This window comes from Artemia franciscana, chromosome 4 (assembly GCF_032884065.1).
Source record: "Artemia franciscana chromosome 4, ASM3288406v1, whole genome shotgun sequence".
Taxonomy (NCBI): domain Eukaryota; kingdom Metazoa; phylum Arthropoda; class Branchiopoda; order Anostraca; family Artemiidae; genus Artemia; species Artemia franciscana.
In genome coordinates, this window is record NC_088866.1 from 52,428,388 (window position 1) to 52,455,215 (window position 26,828).

At 36.8% G+C, this 26,828-nt stretch overlaps 1 protein-coding gene across 6 annotated transcripts in view; it reads left to right on the forward strand.

The window, feature by feature from the left end:
- The window catches only part of LOC136026571 (protein halfway-like), a 120,826-nt gene that overhangs the window by 59,323 nt on the left and 34,675 nt on the right, over window positions 1-26,828 (forward strand). For 5 of the 6 annotated variants that reach the window (XM_065703270.1, XM_065703271.1, XM_065703272.1 and 2 more), the window contains one exon: window positions 21,053-21,216. In XM_065703270.1, coding sequence (XP_065559342.1) covers window positions 21,053-21,216 — 164 coding nt within the window. Of the gene's footprint in view, window positions 1-11,402; window positions 11,476-21,052; window positions 21,217-26,828 lie in introns of those variants that run through there. The other variant, XM_065703273.1, reaches the window with a different exon arrangement.

Sequence of the window (26,828 nt, forward strand, 5' to 3'; positions counted from 1 at the left end):
TTGGAGATTGAAAATTCTAGTTACCTTTTCAACAGTCATCGAAAGTAATCGGCGGGCATATTCCTTCTCCCTCACTCTCTTTTCCCAAAATGTATTAGATCAAAATTTTGAGATATCCATTTTATTTTAAATAGTCCAGGGATCAGATGACATAAACTTCAGGGTCTAAATAACCTCTCCGAGACCTGGGGAAGGGTTGTAATTTATGCCCCGGGGCATATAAAGTTTTTATGGTAGAGGATGTCGTATAAACTTAAAAGTTCTATTTTTAGAACTATACACAGAGGGCAACTATATTTAGAAAGGATAGAGATAAATTGATAGTTCTAATCTTTATAAGAGTCAAAAGCGATCCGATGGCAAATAGCCTCCCCCTACCAATCCTAGGGCCACAAGCCTCCGATCGGAAGGTGTTCATTGGATCGGAAATCAGCAATTATAGTGCTCTCTGTAGGAGTCAAAAGTGACCGGAATGCAAATAGCCTCCCACATCCTTTTTTTCCCAAGTGCATCCGATAAAAAGGACATGGACGGTGACTCTTGGTCCTCCATGGCCTGTAACTCCTCCCTCCTTTGAAAAAAAATCAATGATTGATAAATCATGGGATCTTGCCCCTGGCCCTACCTCCCTCCCTGCATGGCCCAACACCTCCTCCCAAAAAAACAAACAAACTTATTAAAAATATTTTATTCCGAAAATCATGGGAGCTTACCCCTGGCTCTCCCTATATGGCCTGACCCCCTCCTTTCCCCCAAAAATTATTACCTATATTCTATTCCCAAAATACGGGAAATCAGTTTATTAGCTCTTTCCAAAACCGTTCAAGACCCCTATATTTTTCACGACAAACAAGAGTTTGGCTACTGTCCGTTTTTCTAACCTTAAAATCATAATGCCTACTGCGTATTTGGCGCTTTACTAAAACGAATGATAGTACAAATATGTTCTTTTGTACTTATTACAGCATTGAAAACAAAAAGAAAATTACAGTGAAACCAGAATAGGATTTACCAATAGGATAACAGGCCCCGTGGCTTTCACTATTCCTGAAGTTTTGGGGATTTCCCCAAAAATCTTGCAAAATTGGAGGGGCAAAAACGCTTAGGCCTAGAAGTGTCAAAGCTGTATATTCGGCCCTGAGTGAAATTTTTTTTAAGCTAGTGAGCTTTCAGCAATAAATGTCATTATATATCGAAAATTCAGTTTTATTTTATTAGTTCTTTCCAAGACTGCTAATTTATTTTGGCAAAAAAAAAACAACTTTGAAATAAGAATTTTGAAAAACTTGAAACTTTGGCCATAAAAAACGAACAGAAATTAATTTAAAAAACTCCAAAAAAGAAGTTTTTAAAGAAAAGTAAAGGCCAAACTAAACTTAAGATCAGAAGAAATAGAAACCTACAATAAATTAAACTCGAAACCATAAAAATTATTATTAAAGAATTAAAGAAACCCAAAACGAACAGAAAATAAATAAACAATCTTAGCAAAAAACATACAACAGGTAGTAATATAAAGCAATATATAAATGTTAAAACAAGTAACGAGTCTAAATTGAATATACAAATCAAGTTTAAAACCAACAAAAATATTTTGCCATTGAAGTATAAATGAAACCAAACCAAAACGAACAGAAATTATATAAGTAATCATAGCAAACAAAATACCATAGGTACTAATATAAATGAACAAATAAATCTTAAAACCAGTGAAACTTAAATTGAATATTGAAATCAAGCTTGAAGCAAACAAAATCACTATAAACAAAAGTTTGGGTTTTGCCTCCTTCTCTCACTGTTAAGTCTAAAATCTTCTGCATCATCGGCGCCTTACTGAAAACTATATGTGTCTTAAATAGTGTTGGAAAGTACAAATAAAATCAAACTGATTGTTTGATATATGCTATTAATTATTGAAAGATCATCAGTTCAAGGTTTTTATTTCATTTTAACTTAATTTTAATTTTTAATGCTGAGATAACTGGAAAAGCAAATTACACTACAGTCGGTGATGACTTTTACAGTCAGTCAAGGAGGCACACTCGTGCCTCTTTAAAGAGGCGAACGACGACAATGTTAAGCGATCTTCGGTTCCAGTGGTTGCAGAGGGATGGGGAGGGATGCATTTCGTAGCCCGAGCTCCAAGTAAGAAACCTGCCAAATTTCATCCCCCTCCGACTTTTCCTTCATGGGGAAAATCTGGCCGAAAGTTTCGACCCACCAACCCCAGCCCCCCTTTAACGTTGTCCGATCGGCCTGAAATTCACAAGTTAAGGTCCCCTAGGGCTCAGGAGCTTATCCGCGAAATTTCAGCTCGATCACATAACTCCTTCTCTGTTTTCCAGAAACCACGCATTGCCACTTAATGTTCATATTCTTTTTTTTCTGCCACGCCTACAGGTCACAGCCGACATCGGATCTGGGTGTACGAAGACTCATTCGACGCGGAATTCTCCGAGTAATTTTGCTTGAAAGCTTCGTCGGAAAATCTTAACCCCCCGATTTTCTAGCTTAGAAAAACCCCATTTCCCTATAAGAGCCCATGTTAAGTTTTTTGTTGTTAAAAGTTACGAATTTCAACATCAAGTACATCAAAATGATCAGATCGACATGGTGAGACTGACTGAAAGCTTCAGAAAATTCTGTCTTAATCTGTAAAATTTTTATTTGAGAAAAATGACATAAACCCTTTTTTTTCTACCACGCCTACAGGTCACAGCCGACATCGGATCTGGGTGTACGAAGACTCATTCGACGCGGAATTCTCCGAGTAAGTGCCCTTGAAAGTTTCGTAGGAAAATCTTAACCCCCCGATTTTCTAGCTTAGAAAAACCCATTTCCCCATTGAAGGTAAAATTTTCTCTTGTAATAACATCAATTGTTGGAAAAATTCTCACACTGACAGCGGCTTGGCCTAGCGGAAGCGTGCTGGGCCCACAACCCAGAGGTCGGTGGATCGAAACCGCTAGCTGCTAAATTTTTAAAATTTGTAAAAATAGGTAATTTTGTCAGTTTGAATTTATTGATACAGAAAGGGAGAAAATAAACATGGAAACATGTGATCAGAATTACATACTGGAATGTTCACAAGAATTTATACTGAAGCGGGGGTAAGGCTTGATGGCAGCAAGTTAAAAGAACCATTTAAATTGATTTCCTAATTGAAGCCGTTGGTGAAATTTTCTATTGTAATAACTTGTTTGATAACAAGCATAACAGCAGCTTGGCGCAGCGGAAGCGCGCTGGGCCCATAAACCGGAGGCGGGTGGGTAAAAACCACTAGCTGCTAAATTTTTAATTAAGCTGCTAAACTATTAAAATTATCAAAATTAGATAATTTTGTCAGTTTGAATTTATTGATACAGAAAGCGAGAAAATAAACATGGAAAATTATTATTAAATTACATCCACCATGGATTGTAGAAAAACGTATAGAAATAATATGAAAAAAACTTCGTTTTCTTAAAGAGTTAAAGAGGCTGCGTCCCAAAGTCGAACCTTAAAACGTACAGGAATTACGAGAGGCAGTTGGGGGGCTGACGCCCCCCAAACCCCCAGCTTTTAAAGGCTCTTTTGTACAGGTTTTTTGTTGTGGGGGGCTGCCGCCCCCCTAACCCCCCGCTCTTGGCTTTAGGAGGCCCTCTTTTAATTAACAAAAAATTTAAATGAATGAATAATGGAATAACTTCGAAAAATGTTAAACACAAGAGGACAGGAGAACCATTGCGCCGAAACTAGTAATTAGTAACAATGAAGTTGACCACTTCATTTACATTTTAACATAATTATTGAAACTGTCTTTCAGACACAGAGCACACAAGCTAAGAGCTGGGGGTTTGTTGGTGTATAACAAAAAAACCTGTACAAAAGAGTCTGTAAAAGCGGGGGATTTGGGGGGCGGCAGCCCCCCAACTGCCTCTCCTAATTCCTGTACGTTTTAAGGTTCGACTTTGGGACGCAGCCTCTTTAACTCATTAAGAAAACGAAGTTTTTTTCATATTATTTTACTATAAAAGTCACTTAGACTTTTTCAGTCAGTGATGGGGGCAGTATCCAACTCTTGTTTGTAGTGAAGGTATATTTGTCTTGAGCAGTCTCGGGAAGAACTAATAAAATTAAATTGAATTTTTGATATATAATGATATTAATTGCAAAAAGCTCATCAGTCCAAAATTTAATTTACTGTAATATTGATGTTTTATTTTCAATGTTGTAATAAATACGAAAGAAAACTATGTAATATAATGCGTTTTATAATTCGTAATATATTTTGCTCCTCCTCAACACCTCGCTCTTTACGTTAGTATTTTGGTCCTTTTAAAAAAAGGTTTTTATTTTTCTAATTAAACGAACATAGTGTTTCAGGAGTCTGTCTTAAATAATTAGGACATAGTTCGAACGTCAGCTTAAAAAGCGAGGTGTTGAAGAGGAGGCAACCCTCTTCAAATATGTAATAATTTCTGTTCCTTTTAAGTTTTAATGATGATCCTTCCTTTCAGTTGAAAAAAAAAAACTTTTTATTTTAATTTTAATTCTCTCCTGGAGTCAATCAAGATCATAGTTTTCTGGAATATAGTTAGTTACTTTTCGAGCACTTGTCTATTAAGCGAAACACACCAAAGAAATGAAGTTCTGTTAATCCTAGTAAGATTACTAAAACATGATGGTGATAAAATACTATAGAATCAAAATTATGGAGACTACGACAAATAATTATGGAAAGCAGGTTGCGCAGAACCCACTATATTAAATACTTAACATAACCTAAGTTTACCCCTACCCACCTCTACATATTGAATATTTAAAAATATACATACTTCGCAGTTTTTCTCACTCACAAAAAGCGAATCTAAACCGATCCCAGAGAGGCATATCGGTTTCTGTCAGATCTTACTAGCCTACGTAATTCTTGAACCTGTTTCTTGAATCTTGAAACTGTTAAGTACCACCCTTCCTAACAATTAAAGCTTGCTGTCGGCCCATTTTGGCCCCAGACCATCTAACCGGTGTCAAACGAAAAACAGGCTGTCCACATATGGGATCGGAGAGGTCATAAGGAAAGATTTAAAGAGATTTAAAAATTCAATGGGTGGGATAAAGGCTAAAACTTTGACTCGATTGGGGCAAAGGAGGAGCATGTGGAGCAGTGTTGGCTTCAGGCGATTTGGTGCTGCGTTGAGTTGTCAGCAGTAGTAGTTGTTAATAATATAATTAACAAATACACGTTTAAAGGGGAAGACCGCATGGATGTAGGATGGTTGATGCTCTGGGGGAGGGGCGTCGAAACGTTTTTTTTTTTGGGGGGGGGGGGGGGGTAAACACAAAATTACTTCTATTGACCCAAGATTCTCAATTTTTCAAAGCACATAGTTCCGACCAGTCTGAGGAAAATCCAGAGTACAAATACGGGAAGCCAATCCTTCCCTTCAATCTTGCTCTTATAATCTTGATTTCAACTCCTGTTCCTCCTTGTGCCATAGCCATGTGCCATTTGCCCATCAATCTTGCTCTTATAATCTTGATTTCAACTCCTGTTGCCCTTTGTGCCTAAGCTAGTTTTGCAAACGCTCTATTTTTCTTAAAATCGGCAGTTTACCTTCAAATCAGTTAATTTCGTTTACAGAATTGAAAGAGAAATGTATACATATTTCGTACGATAGACACATCCAACTTTCCTTCTAAACATTTCTTAGAGTCAATCTCTAACAGGTGAGGAAAATTTACCGCCTTTTTAATGACTGAGTTTTCTTGATAGTCGCCAAGTCCCTATGACAATAATACAAACATTCGAGGTCAATAACCTGATTTTTGGCTGTACTCAAACATGAATTCTTTAAACGACTTTAAATTCCAGAAACCTTTGGAAATCGATTTCTCCTGTGCTTATGATCTTATAATTTAAAATGCTGATAAAATAAAAATCAATAAAATGGGCTTCACCAACATTTAGATTTTTTTTTGAGAATTTACGCTAAAAATCACAACCACGGTAACTTAGAACCCGTGTAGAAATGCAATGAAAAATTGATTCAAATATACACGGTTTTTAAATCCTGGTCAAATATTGAACTTTAAAATAACCCTAGATCCCAGATGACCAGAAATGCGAAGAAAATCATTCACGGGCCTAACTTTGCTGTGGTCGTCAGGTGATAGCTATTATTCTGGAGGTTGCAAATTTTCTAATCTGGTAAAATTAGGTTCCTTGTAGTCATCCCCCTCTCCCACCAGGGAAAATTCAGGTTGTTTTCCCAATTGGAATACTGGTTATAGGATTCGGCTTATTCCTCGCGGAGGATTCACCCTGCTTAGAATTTTCCGTGAAAAATTCACCCTGCGAAAAATCCCTCCTCCCCACGGACAAATTCGTGTAAAATTCCAAATTTTATCGAATAAAAATACCCCAAGTATGAAAGACAAACAAGCCACTATAATAGGATTTAAGTAAAAACAGCATTCTTGAATTCGAAGAAAGACGACTTTGTTTAGGCGACCTGTTAAAATTCGGGCTATTTTAAATCATATCACGCAGGCCGACGAAACTTGATAGCTTTATGGGCAATGTGTTCATAATTGGTATGTCGTAAAAAACGCAAATTTGATACTGTACAGTGGAGACTAATTTATTTTCTTAAATTGTAAGTAGGGTTAATGACCACCATTAAAAAAGAGGAAAAATAACATTAGCACGAGGGGCTATTTACTTAGTTGGCAATACTGTTCACCCTTAATGGTCCCCAGGTTAGCTGCGATAACTGTAAAATGCGGTATGTTACATGCAACTTTTAAAGGATAGGGGAAAGCTGAAAAACGTGTTTCATTTTCTTATGTTTGAAGGACCAGTTATATGTGCAAGGATGTATTTTTAGGGATTCAAGATGCACCAAAAACAGTTTTTAAATCAAAAGTGAAGGGTCTCCACTTTCAAAAGTCGTTTACATTCATGCGGTACGCGTGAGGTGTCGCAGACATATGACATCAGGGTTGCCACCCGGTGAAAAAAATAATTAGATGTTAGTAATTTTTTGGTTGATTTATTGATTTTCTTCTGTAATCTAGTGATTTATGTGGAGATTTAGTGTTTTTTGGCAATTTAAAAAATCACTAAAAATAGTGGTAAATCACTAGGGGTGACAACCCTGTATGTCATGCTTGACGCAATGAATAGTGCTATGGCTTGGGATTTGAGACCTTTGGATTTATTCCATGCGGTGAACGGGAAACTCCTGTACCATAAGCTCCATTTACCAACTATGTTTTTGGGTAACAAAAGAGGATAAAGGCCAAACATAACGAAACAATCAAAGTCTGATAAATATCTTTAGAAATAAACAAGCTTGTTTAAAATGCAGAAGGGTTGTTAACTATCAGAAATCATGTAGGCTTTCATCGGGTAGCACGTGCCACGAGTGGCGAAACTGGGCAGCGCGCATGGTGCTCCGGGATTTGCGCAAAATGGCGGACAGTTGACAACCCCTTTATTTAAATAATTGATTAATATTATTTTTTGTGAGGACAAATTGTTAATTTAAGTTTACTTAAACGACGGACGGTTAATTCCGAAAAATTAGATAGAATAAGATATTTAAACTTACGAAAGGGTGATCGGATCTTAATGAAATTTGATATTTAGAAGGATATCGTGTCTCAGAGCTATTATTTTAAGCTCCGACTGGGTCCGGTGACATGGGGGAGGGAGTTGGAGGGGAAAACCTAAAATCTTAGAAAACGCTTTGAGTGGAGGGATCGGAATGAATCTTGGTGGGAAAAATAAGCACAAATCCTAAATACGTCATTGACATAACTGCAACGGATCTGCTCCCATTGGGGAGTAGGGGGAGGGTTTATTCTGAAAATTAGAAAAAATGAGGTATTTTTAACTTACGAAGGAGTGATTGAATCTTAATGAAATTTCATATTTAGAAGGATCTTGTAACTCAAATCTCTTATTTTAATTCTCAACTGGATCCAGTGTCATTGGGGGAGTGGGGGACCGGATATCTTGGAAAACGCTTAGAGTGGAGAGATCAGGATGAAACTTGGTGGGAAGAATAAGCACAAATCCAAGATACATGACTGACCCAACCGGACTGAATCAGCTCTCTTTGGGGGAGTTCGGGAGGGGGGTAATTGACATTTTTTTTAGAAAATATGAGGCTTTGTAACTTCGAACGGTTGATCAGATCTTAATGAAATTTGATACTTAGAAGGATCTTGTGCTTCAGAGCTCTTGTTTTAAATCACGACCAGATCCGGTAACGTTGGGGGGGAATTTGGGGGGGGGGGACTGGAAATCTTGGAAAATGTGAAAATTGAGGTTTCTTTATCTTATGAATAGGTGATCGGATCTTAATGAAACTTGATATGTAGAAAAATCTTATATGTCAGATGCTCCATTTTCATTTAGAATTGGATCTGGGGACATAAAGGGTTGGAAGGGGGAAACAGAAATCTTGGAAACTGGAAATCTTGGAAAACACTTAGAGTACAGAGATCGGGATGAAACTTGATGGGAAGAATAAACACAAGTTCTAGATACGAGATTGACATAATTGGTAGGCCTACGGATCCGCTCTCTTTGGGGGAGTTGAGGGGGATGTTAATTCGGAAAAATTAGAAAAATTGTGGTATTTTTAACGTAAGACCGGGTGACCAGTTCTTAATGAAATTTGAAATTTAGAAGGATCGCATGTCTCAGAGCTCTTATTTTAAATCCCGACCAGATATGGTGACTTTGGGGGGGGGAGCTATGGGGGAAACCAGAAATCTTGGAAAACGCTTAGAGTGGAGGTATCGGGATGAAACTTGGAGGGTAGAGTAAGCAAATATCGTAGATACCTGATTGACGTAACTGAACTGGATCCGCTCTCTTTAGGGGAGTTAGGGGGTTCCATTGCTTAGGTGAGTTTGGTGCTTCTGGATGTACTAGGACGATGAAAATTGGTAGACGTGTCAGGGACCTGCACAAATTGACTTGACAAAGTTTTTCCCCGATTCGACCATCTGGGGGGGGGGGGGGTTGAAAGGAGAGGAAAAAAATCAGTTATTTTTAACTTACGAATGGGTCATCGGATCTTAATGAATTTTGATATTTAGAAGAACCTTGTGTCTCAGAGCTCTTATTTTAAATCCCGACCAGCATTAAGTCTCTAATTTTCCTTGTAAAACAATTTATTGATTCTTAGAATTTTGCTAGAGCTCATGCCAAATGAGCTCTTGGCTCTTCCAACCTCGTCACAAGTACCATATGAGCTCTTGGCTCTTGATGAATTAATGCATGTTTTAATTTTGGCTCACCACGCATGAATAAATAAAACCAAAATTTCATTCACAAAGACCGCTTAGAGTGGAGGTATCGGGATGAAACTTGGAGGGTAGAGTAAGCAAATATCGTAGATACCTGATTGACGTAACTGAACTGGATCCGCTCTCTTTAGGGGAGTTAGGGGGTTCCATTGCTTAGGTGAGTTTGGTGCTTCTGGATGTACTAGGACGATGAAAATTGGTAGACGTGTCAGGGACCTGCACAAATTGACTTGACAAAGTTTTTCCCCGATTCGACCATCTGGGGGGGGGGTTGAAAGGAGAGGAAAAAAATCAGTTATTTTTAACTTACGAATGGGTCATCGGATCTTAATGAATTTTGATATTTAGAAGAACCTTGTGTCTCAGAGCTCTTATTTTAAATCCCGACCAGCATTAAGTCTCTAATTTTCCTTGTAAAAAAATTTATTGATTCTTAGAATTTTGCTAGAGCTCATGCCAAATGAGCTCTTGGCTCTTCCAACCTCGTCACAAGTACCATATGAGCTCTTGGCTCTTGATGAATTAATGCATGTTTTAATTTTGGCTCACCACGCATGAATAAATAAAACCAAAATTGCATATTTTTTTTTTTTTTGCTAAATGGCTTTATATAGTTGTGTGTTATATACTTTATATATGTTTTTTCATAGTTGTGGTCGGACATAGTGTGTGATAAAAAAAGGGGGTAGGCGAGGAAGCCTAGTTGCCTTCAATTTTTGTTTGCTTAAAAATGCAACTAGATTTTTTATTTTTCTTACAAACCTTTTTGTTAGTAATAAACATACGTACCTTACGAATTAACTTACGTAACGAACTTCTATATTTGTGTATTTTTATTACGTATATGAGGGGGATCGGCAAATCTTTAAGAATGATCCCTCATTCACAAAGACCGTAGAATAAATAGTTGAAATTACTAAAAATACTTTAGCGTAAAGAGCAAGGTATTGTGGGGGAGACGAACCCTCTTACATACGTAATATTTTATGTTCGTGTTAAGTTATAATACTGCTTACTACTTCAAGTTGAATTTTTTTCTCATTTTGTTATATAATGCTAGAAAATCCTGCCCCCCCCTTCATGGATATTCTCTTCCCTCATGAAAATTTCTCCATGGAAAGATCCTCCCACGTAACTCCCCCCCCCCTCTGACTCACCCCAGCCCCAACGCAAAATTGTTCACTATATGTGAACAATGATCGAAGTTTGTAACTTGCAGCCCCTCCCCCGGGGGGCTGTGGGGTATTAAGTCATCCCCAAAGACATGTTTATCAGGTTTTTGACTAAGTTGAACAGAATGGCTATATAAAAATTTTGATCCAGTGACCTTGGGAAAAAAATGTGTGGGGGAGGGGTTTTAGGTGCCCTCCAATTTTTGTTCACTTAAAAAGGGCAATATAACTTTTAATTTCCGTTAGATTGAGCCCTCTCGCTACATTCTAGGACCACTGGGTCAATATGATCACCCCTAGGAAAAAACAACAACAAACAAACAAACAAATAAACACGCATCCCTGATCTGTCTTCTGAGAAAAAATACAAAATTCCACATTTTTGTAGATAGGAGTTTGAAACCTCTACTGTAGGGTTCTCTGATACGCTGAATCTGATGGTGTTAATATCGTTAAGATTCTGTGATTTTTTTGTAAGATTCTACGTTTCCCCCTATTTTCTAAAATAAGGGAAATTTTCCCAGGCTCGCAACTGTTTATGGGTAAAACTAAACTTGATGAAACTTATATACTCAACATCAGCATTAAACTGCGATTCTTTTGATGTAATTGTTGGTATTAAAATTTTATTTTTTAGTGTTTTGATTGCTATTGAGCCGGGTCACTCCTTACTACAGTTCGTTACCACGAACTATTTCATTGGACATGTCTTGCCAATTCATTATTTGCAAATAGTACTTGTAAAAGTGGTACTTTGCGGCAGCCAAAGTTGGCGGAAGCCACTCTGTCTAAACGAAAACATTTGAACTTGCAACCCACATAGTAAATAACAGCACCCAGACATCCTTCAGGGTATTCTAATTACTTTCCTCTTTGTATATTCGGAGCAAAGCTTTCTCTCCAGCTTTGGTTATCTCCTTTTGGTTGAATCCTGGTGTCATGAAGATCTTGCAAGAATTCTTAAAAATACCATCTTTAAGTGACAAGGAACTACACGGTAAGTAGTGACGCATCACTGGTTTTCATGAAAGTCATAGGCGCTACTCTTTTCTTTCTTTAGTGACGAAGAAGTTTAACGATGATTCCCCTCATGACACAGGTGCACGTTACGTCATAGGGAATGTTTAGTTTTGCTTATTTTACGTAATAGAACTTGTTACGGTCAACAAATCAAGCCAGGGAATTTTATTATGACACTAGACGTTTTGCAAGACGTTTCAAGACATTTCAGGCCGTTTTTAAGACGTTTTTCTTCAAGATATTTTTCAAAACGTTTCAAGACATTTTTAAGACATTTTTCTCCAAGACGTTTTTCAAGACATTCCAAGACATTTTTTAGACACTTTTCTTCAAGACGTTTTGAGACATTTCAAGACGTTTTTAAGACATTTTTAAGACATTTTTCTTTAAGACGTTTCAAGATGTTTCAAGGCACTTTTTTGACATTTTTCTTAAAGAGTGTTTTCCTTATGATTATTTATTCCTCACGCAATAGGCAATGTTTACTTGTGTTAAAAATGACGCATTCTTGTATGACTTGTTTCTTCAGGGTCCGTGGGGAATCCTGTCTTGTAACTGAAGTGGATACACGCGTAGGGTGTTACATAATACTTTTAAGATATTTTTTCTTTCAATGTGTTTTTTTTTCATGTAACCTTCATATTTCATAGATTTTAAGTCCACATTAGGATTCGCAAGGGAATCCCCCTCAATAGAATGGAGCGCGAAACAGTTGGATTATGAAATCTTTTCTAAAATTTTGGTTCAGATAACACTTTGTACATGATAAACCGTTGCGCGCAAGGAGAATCCCCTGTTCGCGCATACTCGAATGATTAAGTGGATTGCGTGTTCCCATGTGGCTGCAATAATTGACATGCAGAGGGGAAGATCGATTACTAGAAATTGCTTACATTTGGTGAGCACCTGCAAATTGAGTAATGTTTTAGAGTGTTATTAGATAATTCTGTGGGTTTCTCTCAGTGCATTTTTTAATAATAGGGTCTTTTACTCTATTCGAACTTCAATGTCCTATCAGAGATGGAATAAAAGCGAGAGTATCATTATGGCTAAAATATGGTACACCTTCATATAGGTTCGAAAGTCTTTCTTTTCGTCTTCGCTACACAGAATTTAGGGGGTGCGTTGCTATTAGAGTAAAATCCAAGCCATTTTAAGAGTTATTTCTGAGAGGCTTTAATGAAAATATCTCTTGTCAATTGATCTATTGAATGCACCTGCCTGTTACATTCTATAGATTTAAATCTTGATACTAGAAAAATCACGTTTTGAAAATTAGACATGCAAACGAACAAAAAGACATATCTTTGTATTAGGTTATTGCTGAGATAGTTTAATGAGAATGCCACGTTTCTTGAGCCAAGACAATGTATTTTAACGCCACCGTGCCAATATGTGGCTAGCCCATCGTAGCAAGCAATTCTAGAGAGGATTTGTTGTTATTAGAGAATTACGCCATATTAAAACGTATTTCTGAGAAATCCTAAGGAAAATACCTTGTTTCTTTGACTGGATGTTAGGTGTCACCACCATGCTACGAAAGAGTTCTTAAACACCTCCCACCTTAACTTTAAGGTGTAGAACATGTTAGTCCAAGCAATTCAAAAAAAAAGAAAATGAAGTAAGATGTGAATGTCGCAGTGAGTTCCGTCTGTTTTTTCGTTTTTTTCCTTGTTTACTAATCGTCAAATGATAATGATATGAACGATGCAGTGATTACCATGGCTTTTAAGAAATTGTCAGCAGATATTGACCTTTTAAAGTAAGATTAAATAATAAAAAAACAAGTTTTTTGTAACTGGAAATAAGGAGCAACAATAAAACTTAAAACGAACATAAGTTACTTCGTACATGAAAGGGGCTTTTCCTTCTCAACTTACCGCTCTTTACGCCAAAGTTTGACTCTTACTCTTAACTCTACTTTTTAAAACAGTAAAAACACCAGTGTAAAGAGCGGGGAGTTGGGGAGGGAACAGCCCCTTTCATATTTGGAGTAATTTCTGTTCGTTTTAAGTTTTAATGTCGCTCCTTACTTTCAGTTAAAAAAACTAGTTTTTTTTATTCAATTTCTTAACGTTTTTGAATTAATGTATGTTTTGAATTTGGCTCTCCCCACATTGAATAATCTAAACGAAATTTCCATATTAATTTATTTTTTGGCTAAATAGCTTTCTCATAGTTTTGATCAAATGATTTTGCAAAAAAGGAGCGGGAGAAGGGGAATAGTTACCCTCCAAGTTCTTGGTTACCTAAAAAGGCAACTAGAACTTTTAATTTTTTTCGAACGTTTTTATCAGTAAAAATATATGTAACTTACGAATTAACTTACGTAACAAACTTCTTTATTCGTATGTCTTTACTACGTATATGAGGGGGTTCGCCCCCCTCGTCAATACTTCGCTCTTTACACTAAAGCTTAAATTTTGTCCCAATTCCTTAAGAATGACCCCTGAATCACAATGGCCTTGGAAAAAATAGTTGAAATTACTAAAAATATTTTAGCGTAAAGAGCGAGGTATTAGGAGATGAACCCCTCATATACACAATGATTTATGTTCGTTTTAAGTTTTAATACTGCTCCTTGCTTTCAGTTGAAAAAACTTCTTAATTTTTTTTTTCATTTTTTTTTTAAATGCTAGAAAATCCTGCTCAACCTTCATGGAAATTTTCTTCTTTCATGACAAATTCCTCCACGGAATGTTCAACCCACGTAACCCTCTCCCCTCAAACCCCCCCCCCCCAACCAAAAAAAAATCACCCTGAAAACGTCTATACACTTCCCAATAACCATTACTATATATAAACGCTGGTCAAAGTTTTTAACTTGCAGCTCCTCCCAAGGGGACTTTAGGGGCGTAAGTCGTCCCCAAAAACATAGTTATTAGGTTTTCCAACTATGCTGAATAAAATGGCTATTTCAGAATTTTGATCCGGTGACTTTGGGGGAAAATGAGCGTGGGAGGGGGCCTAGGTGCCCTCTGATTTGTGTGGTCACGTAAAAAAGGCACTAGAACTTTTATATTCCGTCAGAATGAGCCCTTTCACGACATTCTAGGACCGCTGGTTCGATAGGATGCCCCATGGGTAAAATAAAAAAAAAACAAAAAAACATGCATCCGTGATCTTGTAGCAAATAATACAAAATTCCACTTTTTAGTAGATAGGAGCTAGAACCTTCTATTGTATGGCTCTTACACTGAATCTGATGGTGCAAATCTGATTTTTGTTAAGATTCTATCACTTTTAAGGAGTATTTCCCCCTATTTTCTGAAATAATGCAAATTTTCTCAGGCTCGTAACTTTTGATGGGTAAGTCTAAACTTAATGAAACTTCTCAAACAGTTCGTGGTAACGAACTGTACTAAGGAGCGACCCAGCTCAACAGTAACTGAAACTCTAAAAAATGAAATTTTGATACCAATAGTTACATCAAAAGAATCACATTACAATGCTGAGTTTAAATATATAAGTTTCATCAGGATTAGTCTTACCAATCAAAAGTTACGAGCCTGAGAAAATTTGCCTCGTTTTAGAAAATAGGGGGAAAAACCCCTAAAAGTCATACGATCTTGACGAAAATCACACCATCAAATTTAGCGTATCATAGATCCTTATTGTAGAAGTTTCAAGGCCCTATCTACAAAAATGTGGAGTTTCGCATTTTTTGCCAGAAGACAAATCACAGATGCGTGTTTATTTGTTTTTTTGTTTTTTTCCCAGGGGTGATCGTAGCAACTCAGTGGTCCTAGAATGTCGCGAAAGGGCTCATTCTAACGGAAATTAAAAGTTCTTGTACCCTTTTCAAGTGACCAAGAATACCACGCTCATTTTTTCCCAAAAGTCACCGGATCAAAATTCTGAGATAGCCATTTTATTTACCATAGTCGAAAGACCTAATAACTATGTCTTTGGGGACGACCTACTCCCCTGCAGGCCCCGAGGGAGGGGATGCAAGTTACAAACTTTGACCTGTGTTTACATATAGTAAGGGTTACTGGGAAGCGTACAGATGTTTTCAGGGGTAGTTTTTGGTTTGGGGGGGGGAGTTGAGGATGGGGTTACGTGGGAGGATCTTTCCATGGAGGAACTGCTCATGGGGGAAGAGACTTTCAATGGAGGGGGCGCAGGATTTTCTATCATTATTTAAAGAAAAACAATGAAAAAATAAATATGACAAGTTTTTTCTACTGAAAGTGAGAAGCAGCATTAAAACTTAAAACGAACAAAAATTATTACACATATGAGGGGTTTACCTTCTCATAATACTCCGCTATTTACGCTAAAGTATTTTTAGTAATTTCAACTATTTATTCTATGGTCTTTGTGATTCAGGGAGTCAATCTTAAGGAATTGGGACAAAATTTAAGCATTAATGTAAAGAGCGAGGTATCGAAGAAGGGTGAGCCCCCTCATATACGCAATAAAAACGTCCGAATATAGAAGTTCACTACGTAATTTAATTTGTAAGTTACGTATATTTTTATTTATGAAAACTTTCGTAAAAAATTCTAAGTTATAGTTGCCTTTTTAAGTAATCGAAAAACTGGTGGGCAACTAGGCCTCCTCCCTAGCTCCTTTTTTCTCAAAATCTTCCGATTAAATCTATGAAAAAGCCATTTAGCCCAAAAAAATTAATATGCAAGTTTCGTTTTAATTATTTATGTGCGGAGAGCCGAAATCAAAACATGCATTAATTCAAAAACGTCCAGAAATTAAACAAAAAAACAAGTTTTTTTTTAAATGAAAGTAAGGAGCGACATTTAAACTTAAAACGAACAGAAATTACTATGTTTTTGAAAGGGGCTTTTCCTCCTCAACGCCCCGCTTTTTACGCAAAAGTTTTTTACTGTTTTAAAATGTAGAGTTAAGAGAAAGAGTCAAACTTTAGCGTAAAGAGCGGGGCGTTGAGGAGGAAAAGCCCCTTTCATATGCGGAGTAATTTCTGTTCTTTTACTGTTTTTTACTGTTTTAAAATGTAGAGTTAAGAGAAAGAGTCAAACTTTAGCGGAAAGAGCGGGGCGCTGAGGACGAAAAGTCCCTTTCATATACGGAGTAATTTCTGTTCGTTTTAAGTTTAAATGTTGCTCCTTACTTTCATTTAAAAAAAACTTGTTTTTTTTAATATATTAAAAATCAGCAGTAAAATGCAAAGTATAGTACCTGTTTCCCAAACATAAATATAAGAAATATCTGAATGTGATTGTAACTATTGTAGTATAGTATGTATTGTAGTATTGTAGATTGTAACTGATTGTACATGGATTGCGATTCTTTTGATGTAACTATTGGTATCAAAATTCCGTTTTTTATAGTTTTGGTTACTATTGAGCCAGGTCGCTCCTTACTACAGTTCGTTCCCATGATCTGTTTGAATTAGAGATGGTGCCACAACAAAGTTCTGTTTTCTGTCACTTTGTGCCTTAGAACATCAGTTTCTGCCCAAAAAGGATAAAAATACCGAGAACTGTAAATTTTAAGTTAGTTAGGTTAACCGATTCAAATGATTTTTTAGGGTTTAAAACACTAAACGAGAGGTTAACCCCCCCCCCCCCTTAACTGATTTTTAGGCTTTAAATTACTGCAGAGTGTTTCCACTTTCTGTAAAGTGGCAAAGTTTCTGTAAAGTGGCAAAGTTTCTGTAAAGTGGCAAGTTTCAGCAAAGTAGCATTTTCTGCTATTGTGTACCACAAAACATTTTTGCCCAAAGAGGGTCAAAATGCCAATTCATGCAAATTCTAATTAATTCAAATGATTTTTTAGGGTTTAAAACACTAAACGGGAGGTTAAACCCCCTCCCATCATCAAAGATGGTTCTAAAGTATGATATGAATGCCGCAGTGAGTTCCGTGTTTATTCATAAATCATCGGCGGATAATGACATGAATGCTGCAGTGATTTTTAAGGTTTTTTCATAATTCGTGTTTAATTAGCCAAAGAGATCATGCCACAGTAAACTAGCCTTTTCTACCCTTTTGTGCTACAAAACACCAGTTTCACCCAAAGAGGGTCAAAATCACTATTATAAAACACTTAAGTTAAGGGCTTGCACCCCTTAATGTTGAAAACTGGTTAGCATACATTATTTGTTTCAAAATTTCTTTCTGTCATGCTAGCAGGTTGCTACAAAATCTCAGAAAGATGTGAAATGGCTCAACTAATTGCTGCCGACTCTCTACGTCCCTTTTAAAATAAATAAAAAAAACTAGTTTTTTTAAAAAGAAAGTAAGGAGCGACATTAAAACTTAAAGCAAACAGAAATTACTCCGTTTATGAAATGGGTTGTCCCCTCCGCAATCCCTCGCTCTTTACACTAAAGTTTTTAATTGTTTTAAAAAGTAGATTTGGGGCAAAGAGTCAAACTTTAGCGTAAAGAGCGAGGGATTGTGGAGGGGACAACCAATTTCATATACGGAGTAATTTTTGTTCTTTTTAAGCTTTAATGTCGCTCCTTACTTTCTTTTAAAAAAACTGGTTTTTTTATTTAATTTCTGAACGTTTTTGAATTAATGCATGTTTGATTTTGGCTCTCCGTGCATAAATTACTAAAATGAATTTTGCATAATAATTCTTTTTTTGGCTAAATGGCTTTCTCTTAGTTTTGATCAGACAATTTTTAGAAATAAGGGGTTGGGAAGGAGGCCTAGTTGCCCTCCAATTTTTCGGTTACCTAAAAAGGCAACTAGAACTTTTAATTTTTAACGAACGTTTTTATTAGTAAAAATTATAAGTAACTTAAGAATTAACTTACGTAACAAACTTTTATATTCTTATATTTTTGATTATATATATGAGTGGGTTAGTCCCCTCGTTAATACCTAGCTCTTCACACTAAATCTTAAGTTTTGTCCCAATTCTTTAAGAATGACCCCTGAATTATTAAGGCCGTAGAATAAATAGTTGAAATTACTAAAAATTCTTTAGCATAAAGAGCGAAGTATTTATCTCCTCCTAAATATTTCGCACTTTATACTAAAGTATTCTTAGAACCCCTCTTTTGCATAATAATCTCTGTTTGTTTTAAGTTTTAATGCTACTCCTTACTTTCAATTGAAAAAACTTTTTCATATTTATATTTTCATTGTTTTTTTTTAATAGTAATGGTAGAAAATCCTGCGCCCTTTTCATTGAATTTCTATCCCCCCATGAAATATTCCTCCAAGGATAGATCCTCCCACATAGCCCCCTCCCCTCAACCCCGCACCCAAACCAAAAAAATCCCCCAGAAAACGTCGGTACACTTCCCAATAACCATTACTGTATGTAAATATTGGTCAAAGTTTGTAACTTGCAGCCCCTCCCCCAGGGACTGTGGGGGAGTAAGTCATCCCCAAACTACGTAGTTATTATGGTTTTCGACTATGTGAAACAAAATGGCTATCTCAAAATTTCTATCTGTTGAATTTGGGAAACAATGAGCGTGGGAGGGGGCCTAGGTGCCCTCCAATTTTTGGTCACTTAAAATGGGCACTAGAACTTTTCATTTCCATTAGAATGAGCCTTCTTGCAACACTCTAGGACCACTTGGTCGATACGATGACCCCTTGAGAAAAAAAACAAAAACAAACAAATAAACATGCACCACAAATAAACAGCAAAATACGAAATTCCACATTTTTGTAGATTGGACCTTGAAATTTTTTCTATAGGGTTCTCTGATACGCTGAATGCGATGGTGTGATGTTCGTTAAGATCCTATGACTTTTAGGGGATGTTTCTCCCTATTTTCCATAAATAAGGCAAATTTTCTCAGGCTCGTAACTTTTGATGACAAAGACTAAATTTGATGAAACTTATATATTTAAACTCAGCATAAAAATCCGATTCTTTTTATATATCTTTTAGCATTTAAGTTCCGTTTTTTAGAGTTTCGTTTACTATTGAACCGGGTCGCTCCTTACTACAGTTCGTTACCACGAACTGTTTGATTCTTCCTAATGTTTGCATCATAAAGCGCTATTTTGCATTTTCTGGGATGGAAAGGCTCGGAAGCATAATGAATGGGGAAGCGTTTTCTCCATATCCTTAATAAACAAGAACATTATTTGACAAAAAACTGCATAATTGAAACATTTTATTTATTTATTTTCGTTGTCATTTAAATGGTTGGATTTCTTTATTGAGAAATTCTCAAAGACACTGGTGACACCACACCCCTCGGAATCTTTAGTTATGTGAATACGTTGCACTTTTCTTATAGGAAAGCTTAAGGAAGATAGGATGTAAAATCTATGTTCAGTGTCTTATTTTAGCAGAAAAATCATACTGACTTCTTCAGTTTCTTTAATAAATTCAAAAACTTTTTGCAAGCTCTATTTTGAATGTTAAAAAAAAAAAAACATAATAGAAAACAGGTTTTCCACACGGAAGTAAAGAAGACAGTTGAAACTTAAAACAAACAAAATTTATTGCTTCGCAGTTAAAACAAGATGTTTCTACAAAACTACCTTAAACTATGTGGCATGTGATACTTTTCAATATCTTTAGAATTCTAAGAACTTGTACTGAAAACTGAGCTTGCATGTATTTTTGTTCTAACTTAGCGCTCCATACTTAAAATCCCAATGTCAGGGGGTGTGAGTCCTGATGTCGCTAGTTATTTCGTTTGTAACGGGGGTCAAAAGTGTAACTCTGTAAGCATAGTCAGAGTCGATCCAGCTTTTAATTCCTTTTAATTTCGTAAGAATGTTCCTATTTAACAAAATTACTTTAGCTCAAGCCTGATCAATCTGAAATGTTGACGCAAACACAGGAAGATGGTTTCATAAAAGTAACCATAACATAAGGTGAGGTATTTAAATAAAAGGAAATTGTCTTTACAAGTCACGGAAGACCAAAGTCGAATTTGGGGGTTTAGAACAAAAATAGGACAAGAACATCGAAAAGTTTAAAAACCAGGATAAAATTTGTCATTTCATAAAATACATCGAAAAAAAAACACATAGGCTATATAGGTGAAAATATCAAAAAGGTTAAAAAGAAGTAAAACTATAAAATATGAAAAAATAATTCAAGAAGCTATAAAGAAATCAAAAGAATGAAAAACGAGCCAACATATACAAAACACAAGCAACAAATAATAAAAGGTGAATAACTAGTGGGATATTTTGTTATTTATTTTGAGCAAGGCCATAGCCAGGGGGGATAGGGGGTTTTAACCCCTCCGAATTGTTTTCCGATTTTAAAAATGTAATAACAATGAATATATAGAAAATGCTGATGTGTTTTTCAAACCCCTCCCCTCTTCTCCGAAACAAATAGGGGATATGTGTTTGATTGTAAGTATATTTTCGAGTCTTGAAATAAACGAATTAGGCTGTTACTTCTTCTTTTTTTTTATTTTAAATAGTGCAACCCCTCCGCCTCCTTGTGACATTTTGGTGGAGGGGTGTAGATTTGAAAAAAAAAATCATAGAAAAAGCAAACGATGTATAAAATATGATAAATTGTACGAAAACTCGTAATATTTTGGACTCAATGGTCCTCGAAATGTATTAGCCTCCAAAACTCTTTGGTCAGCAGTTTTTTTTTTTCAAAATGAATTTTGTTTTTTCTAGGAACAGAATTCCGTTGTTCTTACATAGCTACAGCAGCAACGCAATGGTTTTTGGGTTTGTCTAAAGATATTATAGATGAGCCGGAGAAAAATTGCACTGGGGAGTTAGCTCAATTTGGTACCAGTACTTATCTAGAAATATCAAAGGTTTCACAGGCTTTCAATGTGAGTATCTTAGTCAATGCATTTTAGAATTCATGCTCTATTGTTTATTTCAGAGTCTTTTCAACTGAAAAACTTAGGCTTTTGTTTTGGCCAGGTTTTTCTAAGTAATAAAACCTGAGATACTTCAACTGAAGAATTACTCTTGTAGTGACTAGAGTTGTTAAAGTACGTAACCTGAAAACCCTCAGCTGAAAAACTTTGAATCTTGCTCTGGTCAGATTTGTCTAAATAATAAACTTGATAACCTTAACTGGAAAGCTCAGACTGTTGCTTTGGAATCCAGTAAACTGGGGACAGGGGTCGGGAAAGCCCCTAGATTTTTTGCCCCCTCTCTAGATTACGAAAATACCTTGCTTTTTATATTTTCCTTGAAAAATGTTTTTTGTTAGTTTTGTTTTAGGGAGAGGGGCTGGAAAAGTTCTATGAAACCCATAAGATAGAAGTAAGTCTTTATATAATAATTCCCTATGTTCGTAAACTTCAACTCTGCCCCAATCATGTGACGTCTTGCGTCGGAAACGTCAAGCTTCGGGACTCTTTTTCGTCTTATTAGGCTATAGAGTTGATTCCATTTAAAGTACGGCGAGGAGATCACATGGCTAGACAATTAAGCTGAAGCTTTCCATGAAAGTTTGTTGGGAGAAGGGGACAAGGATGGTGTCAATTTTTGTGTCGGCAGAAGATGTTGTTTTTTTTTGTTTTCTTTTATCTTCGTGAAGAGTAACGCTACGAGACGTCGAATCTGGGTTTTCATGGCACTTTTGTCTTCTACCTGTCGTCTGACAGCCTTTACTGCTAGTATCTTAAAAGCATATGACAAGGTCTATATATAAAAGTCAATAGAAGCAACATAATATAATTTGTATAAAAATTAATTTTGTTAAATAAATAAACTTTGAAAATATACATCAGTAAACTTTTCACAGTGGATAAAATGTAGACAGTAACACCTACGTCTTTAAGAATGACCTGAAGAAACTCTGCCAAACATCCCATAGCTTTAAAAAACAAGAGCTAAGAGCTCATATGGCACTTGTAACGAGGTCGGAAGAGCCAAGAGCTCATATGGAATGAGCTCTAGCAAAATTCTAAGAATCAATAGATTGCTTTAAAAGGAAAGTAAGAGGCTTAATGCCGGTCGGGATTTAAAATAAGAGCTCTGAGTCACGAGTCCTTCAAAATATTAAAATTCATTAAGATCCGATCACCCACTCGTAAGTTAGAAATACCTCAATTTTTCTAATTTTTCCTCTCCCTTCAGCCCCCCAGATGGTCGAATCGGGGAAAAGTACTTTATCGAGAAAATTTGTGCAGCTCACTGACACGCCTACTAATTTTCATCGTCCTAGCACGTCCAGAAGCACCAAACTCGCCAAAGCACTGAATCCCACCACCTAACTCCCCCGAAGAGAGCGGATCCAGTCCAGTTAGGTCAATCATGTATCTGCGACATTTATAAACGTCTTCCAATATTTCCCGTTTCCCCCTCCAACTCCCCCCAATGTCAAAAGATCTGGTCGAGATTTGAAATAAGAGCACTGAGACATGAGTTCCTTCTAAATATCAAATTTCATTAAGGTCCAGTCACCCGTACTTAAGCTAAAAAATACCTCAATTTTTCTGATTTTTCCAAATTAACAACCCCCAGCTCCCTCAGAGAGAACGGATCCGTACCAATTATGTCAATCTCGTATCTATAACTTGTGCTTATTCTTCCCATCAAGTTTCATCCCGATCTCTCCACTTTAAGGGTTTTCCAAGATTTCCGGTTTCCAAGATTTCTGTTTCCTCCCTCCAACCCTCTATGTCCCCGTATCCGATTCGAATTTAAAATGGAGTTTCTGAAACATAAGATTCTTCTATATATCAAGTTTTATTAGGATCCGATCACCTATTCGTAAGATACCTCGATTTTCACGTTTTCGAAGTATTCCGGTTTCCCCTCCAACTCCTTTCAATGTCACCGGATCTGGTGGAGATTTAAAATGAGAGTTCTAAAGCACAATATCTGAAAGAAAGCAGATCTGGTCCGGTTATGTCAGTCACCTATCTTGGACTTGTACTTATTCTTTCCACCAAGTTTCATCCTGATCTCTCCGCTTTGAGCGTTTTCCAAGATTTCCGGTCCCCCCCCCCCCCTAATGACACTGGATCCAGTCAGAATTTAAAATAAGAGATCTGAGTTTCGAAGTCCTTCTAAATATGAAATTTCATTAAAATACAATCACTCTGTCGTAAGTCAAAAATACATCATATTTTCTAATTTCTTAGAATTAACCCCCCCACCAATTCCCCCAAAGAGAGCTGATCCGTTCTGGTTGTGTCTGGGTATGCCAGGGGGGCTCACCCCCCAACCTCCCCTTTATCGGATCCGGTCGGGATTTAAAATAAGAGCTCTGAGACACGACATCCTTCTGAACATCAAAATTCATTAAGATCCGATCACTCCTTCGTAAGTTAAGAATACCTCATTTTACTTAATTTTTCAGAATTAACCCTCCTTCCCCAACTCCCCCAAAGAGAGCGAATCCGTTCTGGTTATTTCAATCACGTGTCTAGGACTGGTGATTATTTTTACCACTAAGTTTCATCCCGATCCCTCAACTCTAAGCGTTTTCCGAGATTTTAGGTTCCCCCCACAAACTCTGTCGGTCGGTCGGTCTGTCTGTCTGTCTTTCTGTCTATTCTGGCTTTGCTACTTTAGGCACTTTCAGGTAAGCTAGGCCGATGAAATTTGGCAGGCGTATCAGGAACCAAACCAAATTAAATTAGGAATTAGCGTTTCCCCGATTCGACCATCTGGGGGGGGGGAAGAAAAATGAGGTATTTTTAATTTACGAAGTAGTTATCGGATCTTAATGAAATTTTATGTTTGGAAGGATATCGTGTCTCAGAGCTTTTACTTTAAATCCCGACTGGATCCGGTGACATTGCGGGGAGTTGGGAAGACCTAAAATCTTGGAAAACGCTTAGAGTGGAGGGATCGGGATTATACTTGGTGGTAAAAATAATCACAAGTCCTAGATACGTGATTGACATAACCGGCATGGATCCGCTCTCTTTAGGAGAGTTGGGGAGAGAGGGTTAATTCTGAAAAAATTAGAAAAATGAGATATTTTTAACTTACGAAGGAGTGATCGGATCTTAATGAAATTTGATGTTGGGAAGGATATCGGGTCCCAGAGATTTATTTTAAATTCCGACTGGATCCGGTGACATTGCGGGGAGTTTGGGGGGACTAAAATCTCGGAAAACGCTTAGAGTGAAGGGATCGGGATGAAACTCGGTGTTAAAATAATTTAAAAAAATGCTCTCTTTGGGGGAGTTGTGGGGGGAGAGGGATAATTCTGAAAATTAGAAAAAATAAGGTATTTTAACTTCCGAAGGAGTGATCGGATATTAATGAAATTTGATGTTAGGAAGAATATTGTGTCTCAGAAATATTATTTTAAATCCCGACCGAATCAGGTGACGTTAGGGGAAGTTGGGGGGACCTAAAATCTTGGAAAACGCTTAGAGTGGAGGCATCGGGATGAAACTTTGTGGGAAAAATAAGTGCAAGTCCTAGATATGTGATTAAAATAACCGGAAAGGATCCTTTCTCTTTGGGGTTGTTGGGGGGGGGGTTGATTCTAAAAAAATAGAAAAATGAGGTATTGTTAACTTACGAAGGAGTGATCGGATCTTAATCAAATTTCATATTTAGAAGGATCTAGTAACTCAGATTTCTTGTTTTTAAATCCCGACCGGATCCAGTGTCATGTGGGGGGGGCGGAAATCTTGGAAAACACTTAAAGCGGAGAGATCAGGATGAAACTTGGTGGGAAGAATAAGCACAAGTCCAATGTATGTGACGGAAATAGCCAGACCGGATCTGCTCTCTTCGGTGAAGTTTGGGGGGGGGGTGATTCGGAAAAATAAAAAAAAATAGGTATTTGTAACTTGCGAACGGGTGATGAGATCTTAATGAAATTTGATCTTTAGAAGGATCCTGTGCTTTAGAACTCTCATTGTAAATCATGACCAGATCCGGTGACATTGGAGGAGCTGGGGGGGGGGGGGGAACCGAAAATCTCGGAAATCGGAAATCTTGAGCGGAGAGATCGGGATGAAACTAGGGGATGAAATAAGCACAAGTTATCTGATTGACATAATTGTAACGGATCCGTTCTCTTTAGGGGAGCTAGGGGTTGTTAATTTGGAAAAATTAGAAAAATTGAGATATTTTAACTTAAGAACGGTTGACCAGATCTTAATGAAATTTGATATTTAAAAGGAACTCGTGTCTCAGAGCTCTTATTTCAAATTCCAACCAGATCTGTTGACATTGGAGGGAGTTGGAGGGGAAAACTGAAAATCTCGAAAAACGTTTATAAATGTCGCAGATACATGATTGACGTAACCGGACGGGATCCATTCTCTTTGGGGGAGTTAGGGGGTGGGGTTCAGTACTTTGGCAAGTTTGGTGCTTCTGGGCGTGCTAGGACGATGACAATTGGTAGGCATGTCAGGGAGCTGCAAAAATTGACTTGATAAAGTCGTTTTTCCCGGTTCGATCATCTGGGGGGCTGAAGGGAGAGGAAAAATTAGAAAAATTGAGGTATTTTTAACTTACGAGTGGGTGATTGGATTTTAATGACTTTTGATATTTAGAAGGACCTCGTGACTCAGAGCTCTTATTTTAAATCCCGACCGGCATTAAGCCTCTGATTTTCCTTTTAAAGCAATTGATTGATTCCTAGAATTTTGCCAGAGCTCATACCATATGAGCTCTTGGCTCTTCCAACCTCGTCACAAGTGCCATATGAGCTGTTAGCTCTGATTGAATAGTCTAAATGAGAAGATTTTAATGATTTTACACGAAGAATATGTTGGTTTTATGAATTCTTATGTTAGCCTAGCGTGAAAAGACTTTTTCTAATGGGAATGTTACATTTAATGTAACACAACTATACCACTTAGCATAGAAAACTATGTGTGTAGTGCGAAGTCGCTTTAATTCGGCAACTCAATCCTTGGTTTCCTTCTGGATTAGAATTTCATTGAGTTTTGTGGTCTAGAGCGCTTTTATCTTGAGAGCAGTTTTACCTTATTTTATATCAATTAATAAATTTGTATTAATTAATAACTAACATATTTTGGATTTAATCCATAACTATTTTTTATTTTCATTTGGGTTCTTTGGGTTCTATTTATTTCATTTGCGTTCATATTATTTGGATTCTTCAGCCAGCTTTCATGGTGCATACGCCATATTACACCATGTATACCATAGGCTATGCTACATTGCTTTAAAGAATATCTTCTGCAACATCACACGATGTGGAAATATTTCAAGAGTGCCATGAAACCCCTTGTAAATTTCATACGCTATTTCCAAAATTTCTTTAGTCTTTCAAGTCTTTCCCTCTGTTATTTGAATTCATTAAACCGCAATATTGCACCGCATTACACCATCAGTGCTTCACATTACCATACTGTTTTTATACTATATTTAAGCTACTACATATTACACAATTTTATTGTACAATATTACACCTCTACCATTACATCATATTATGCTGTTTTTTATCACAATTATACAATCATACCTTATTATTGCCATATAATAA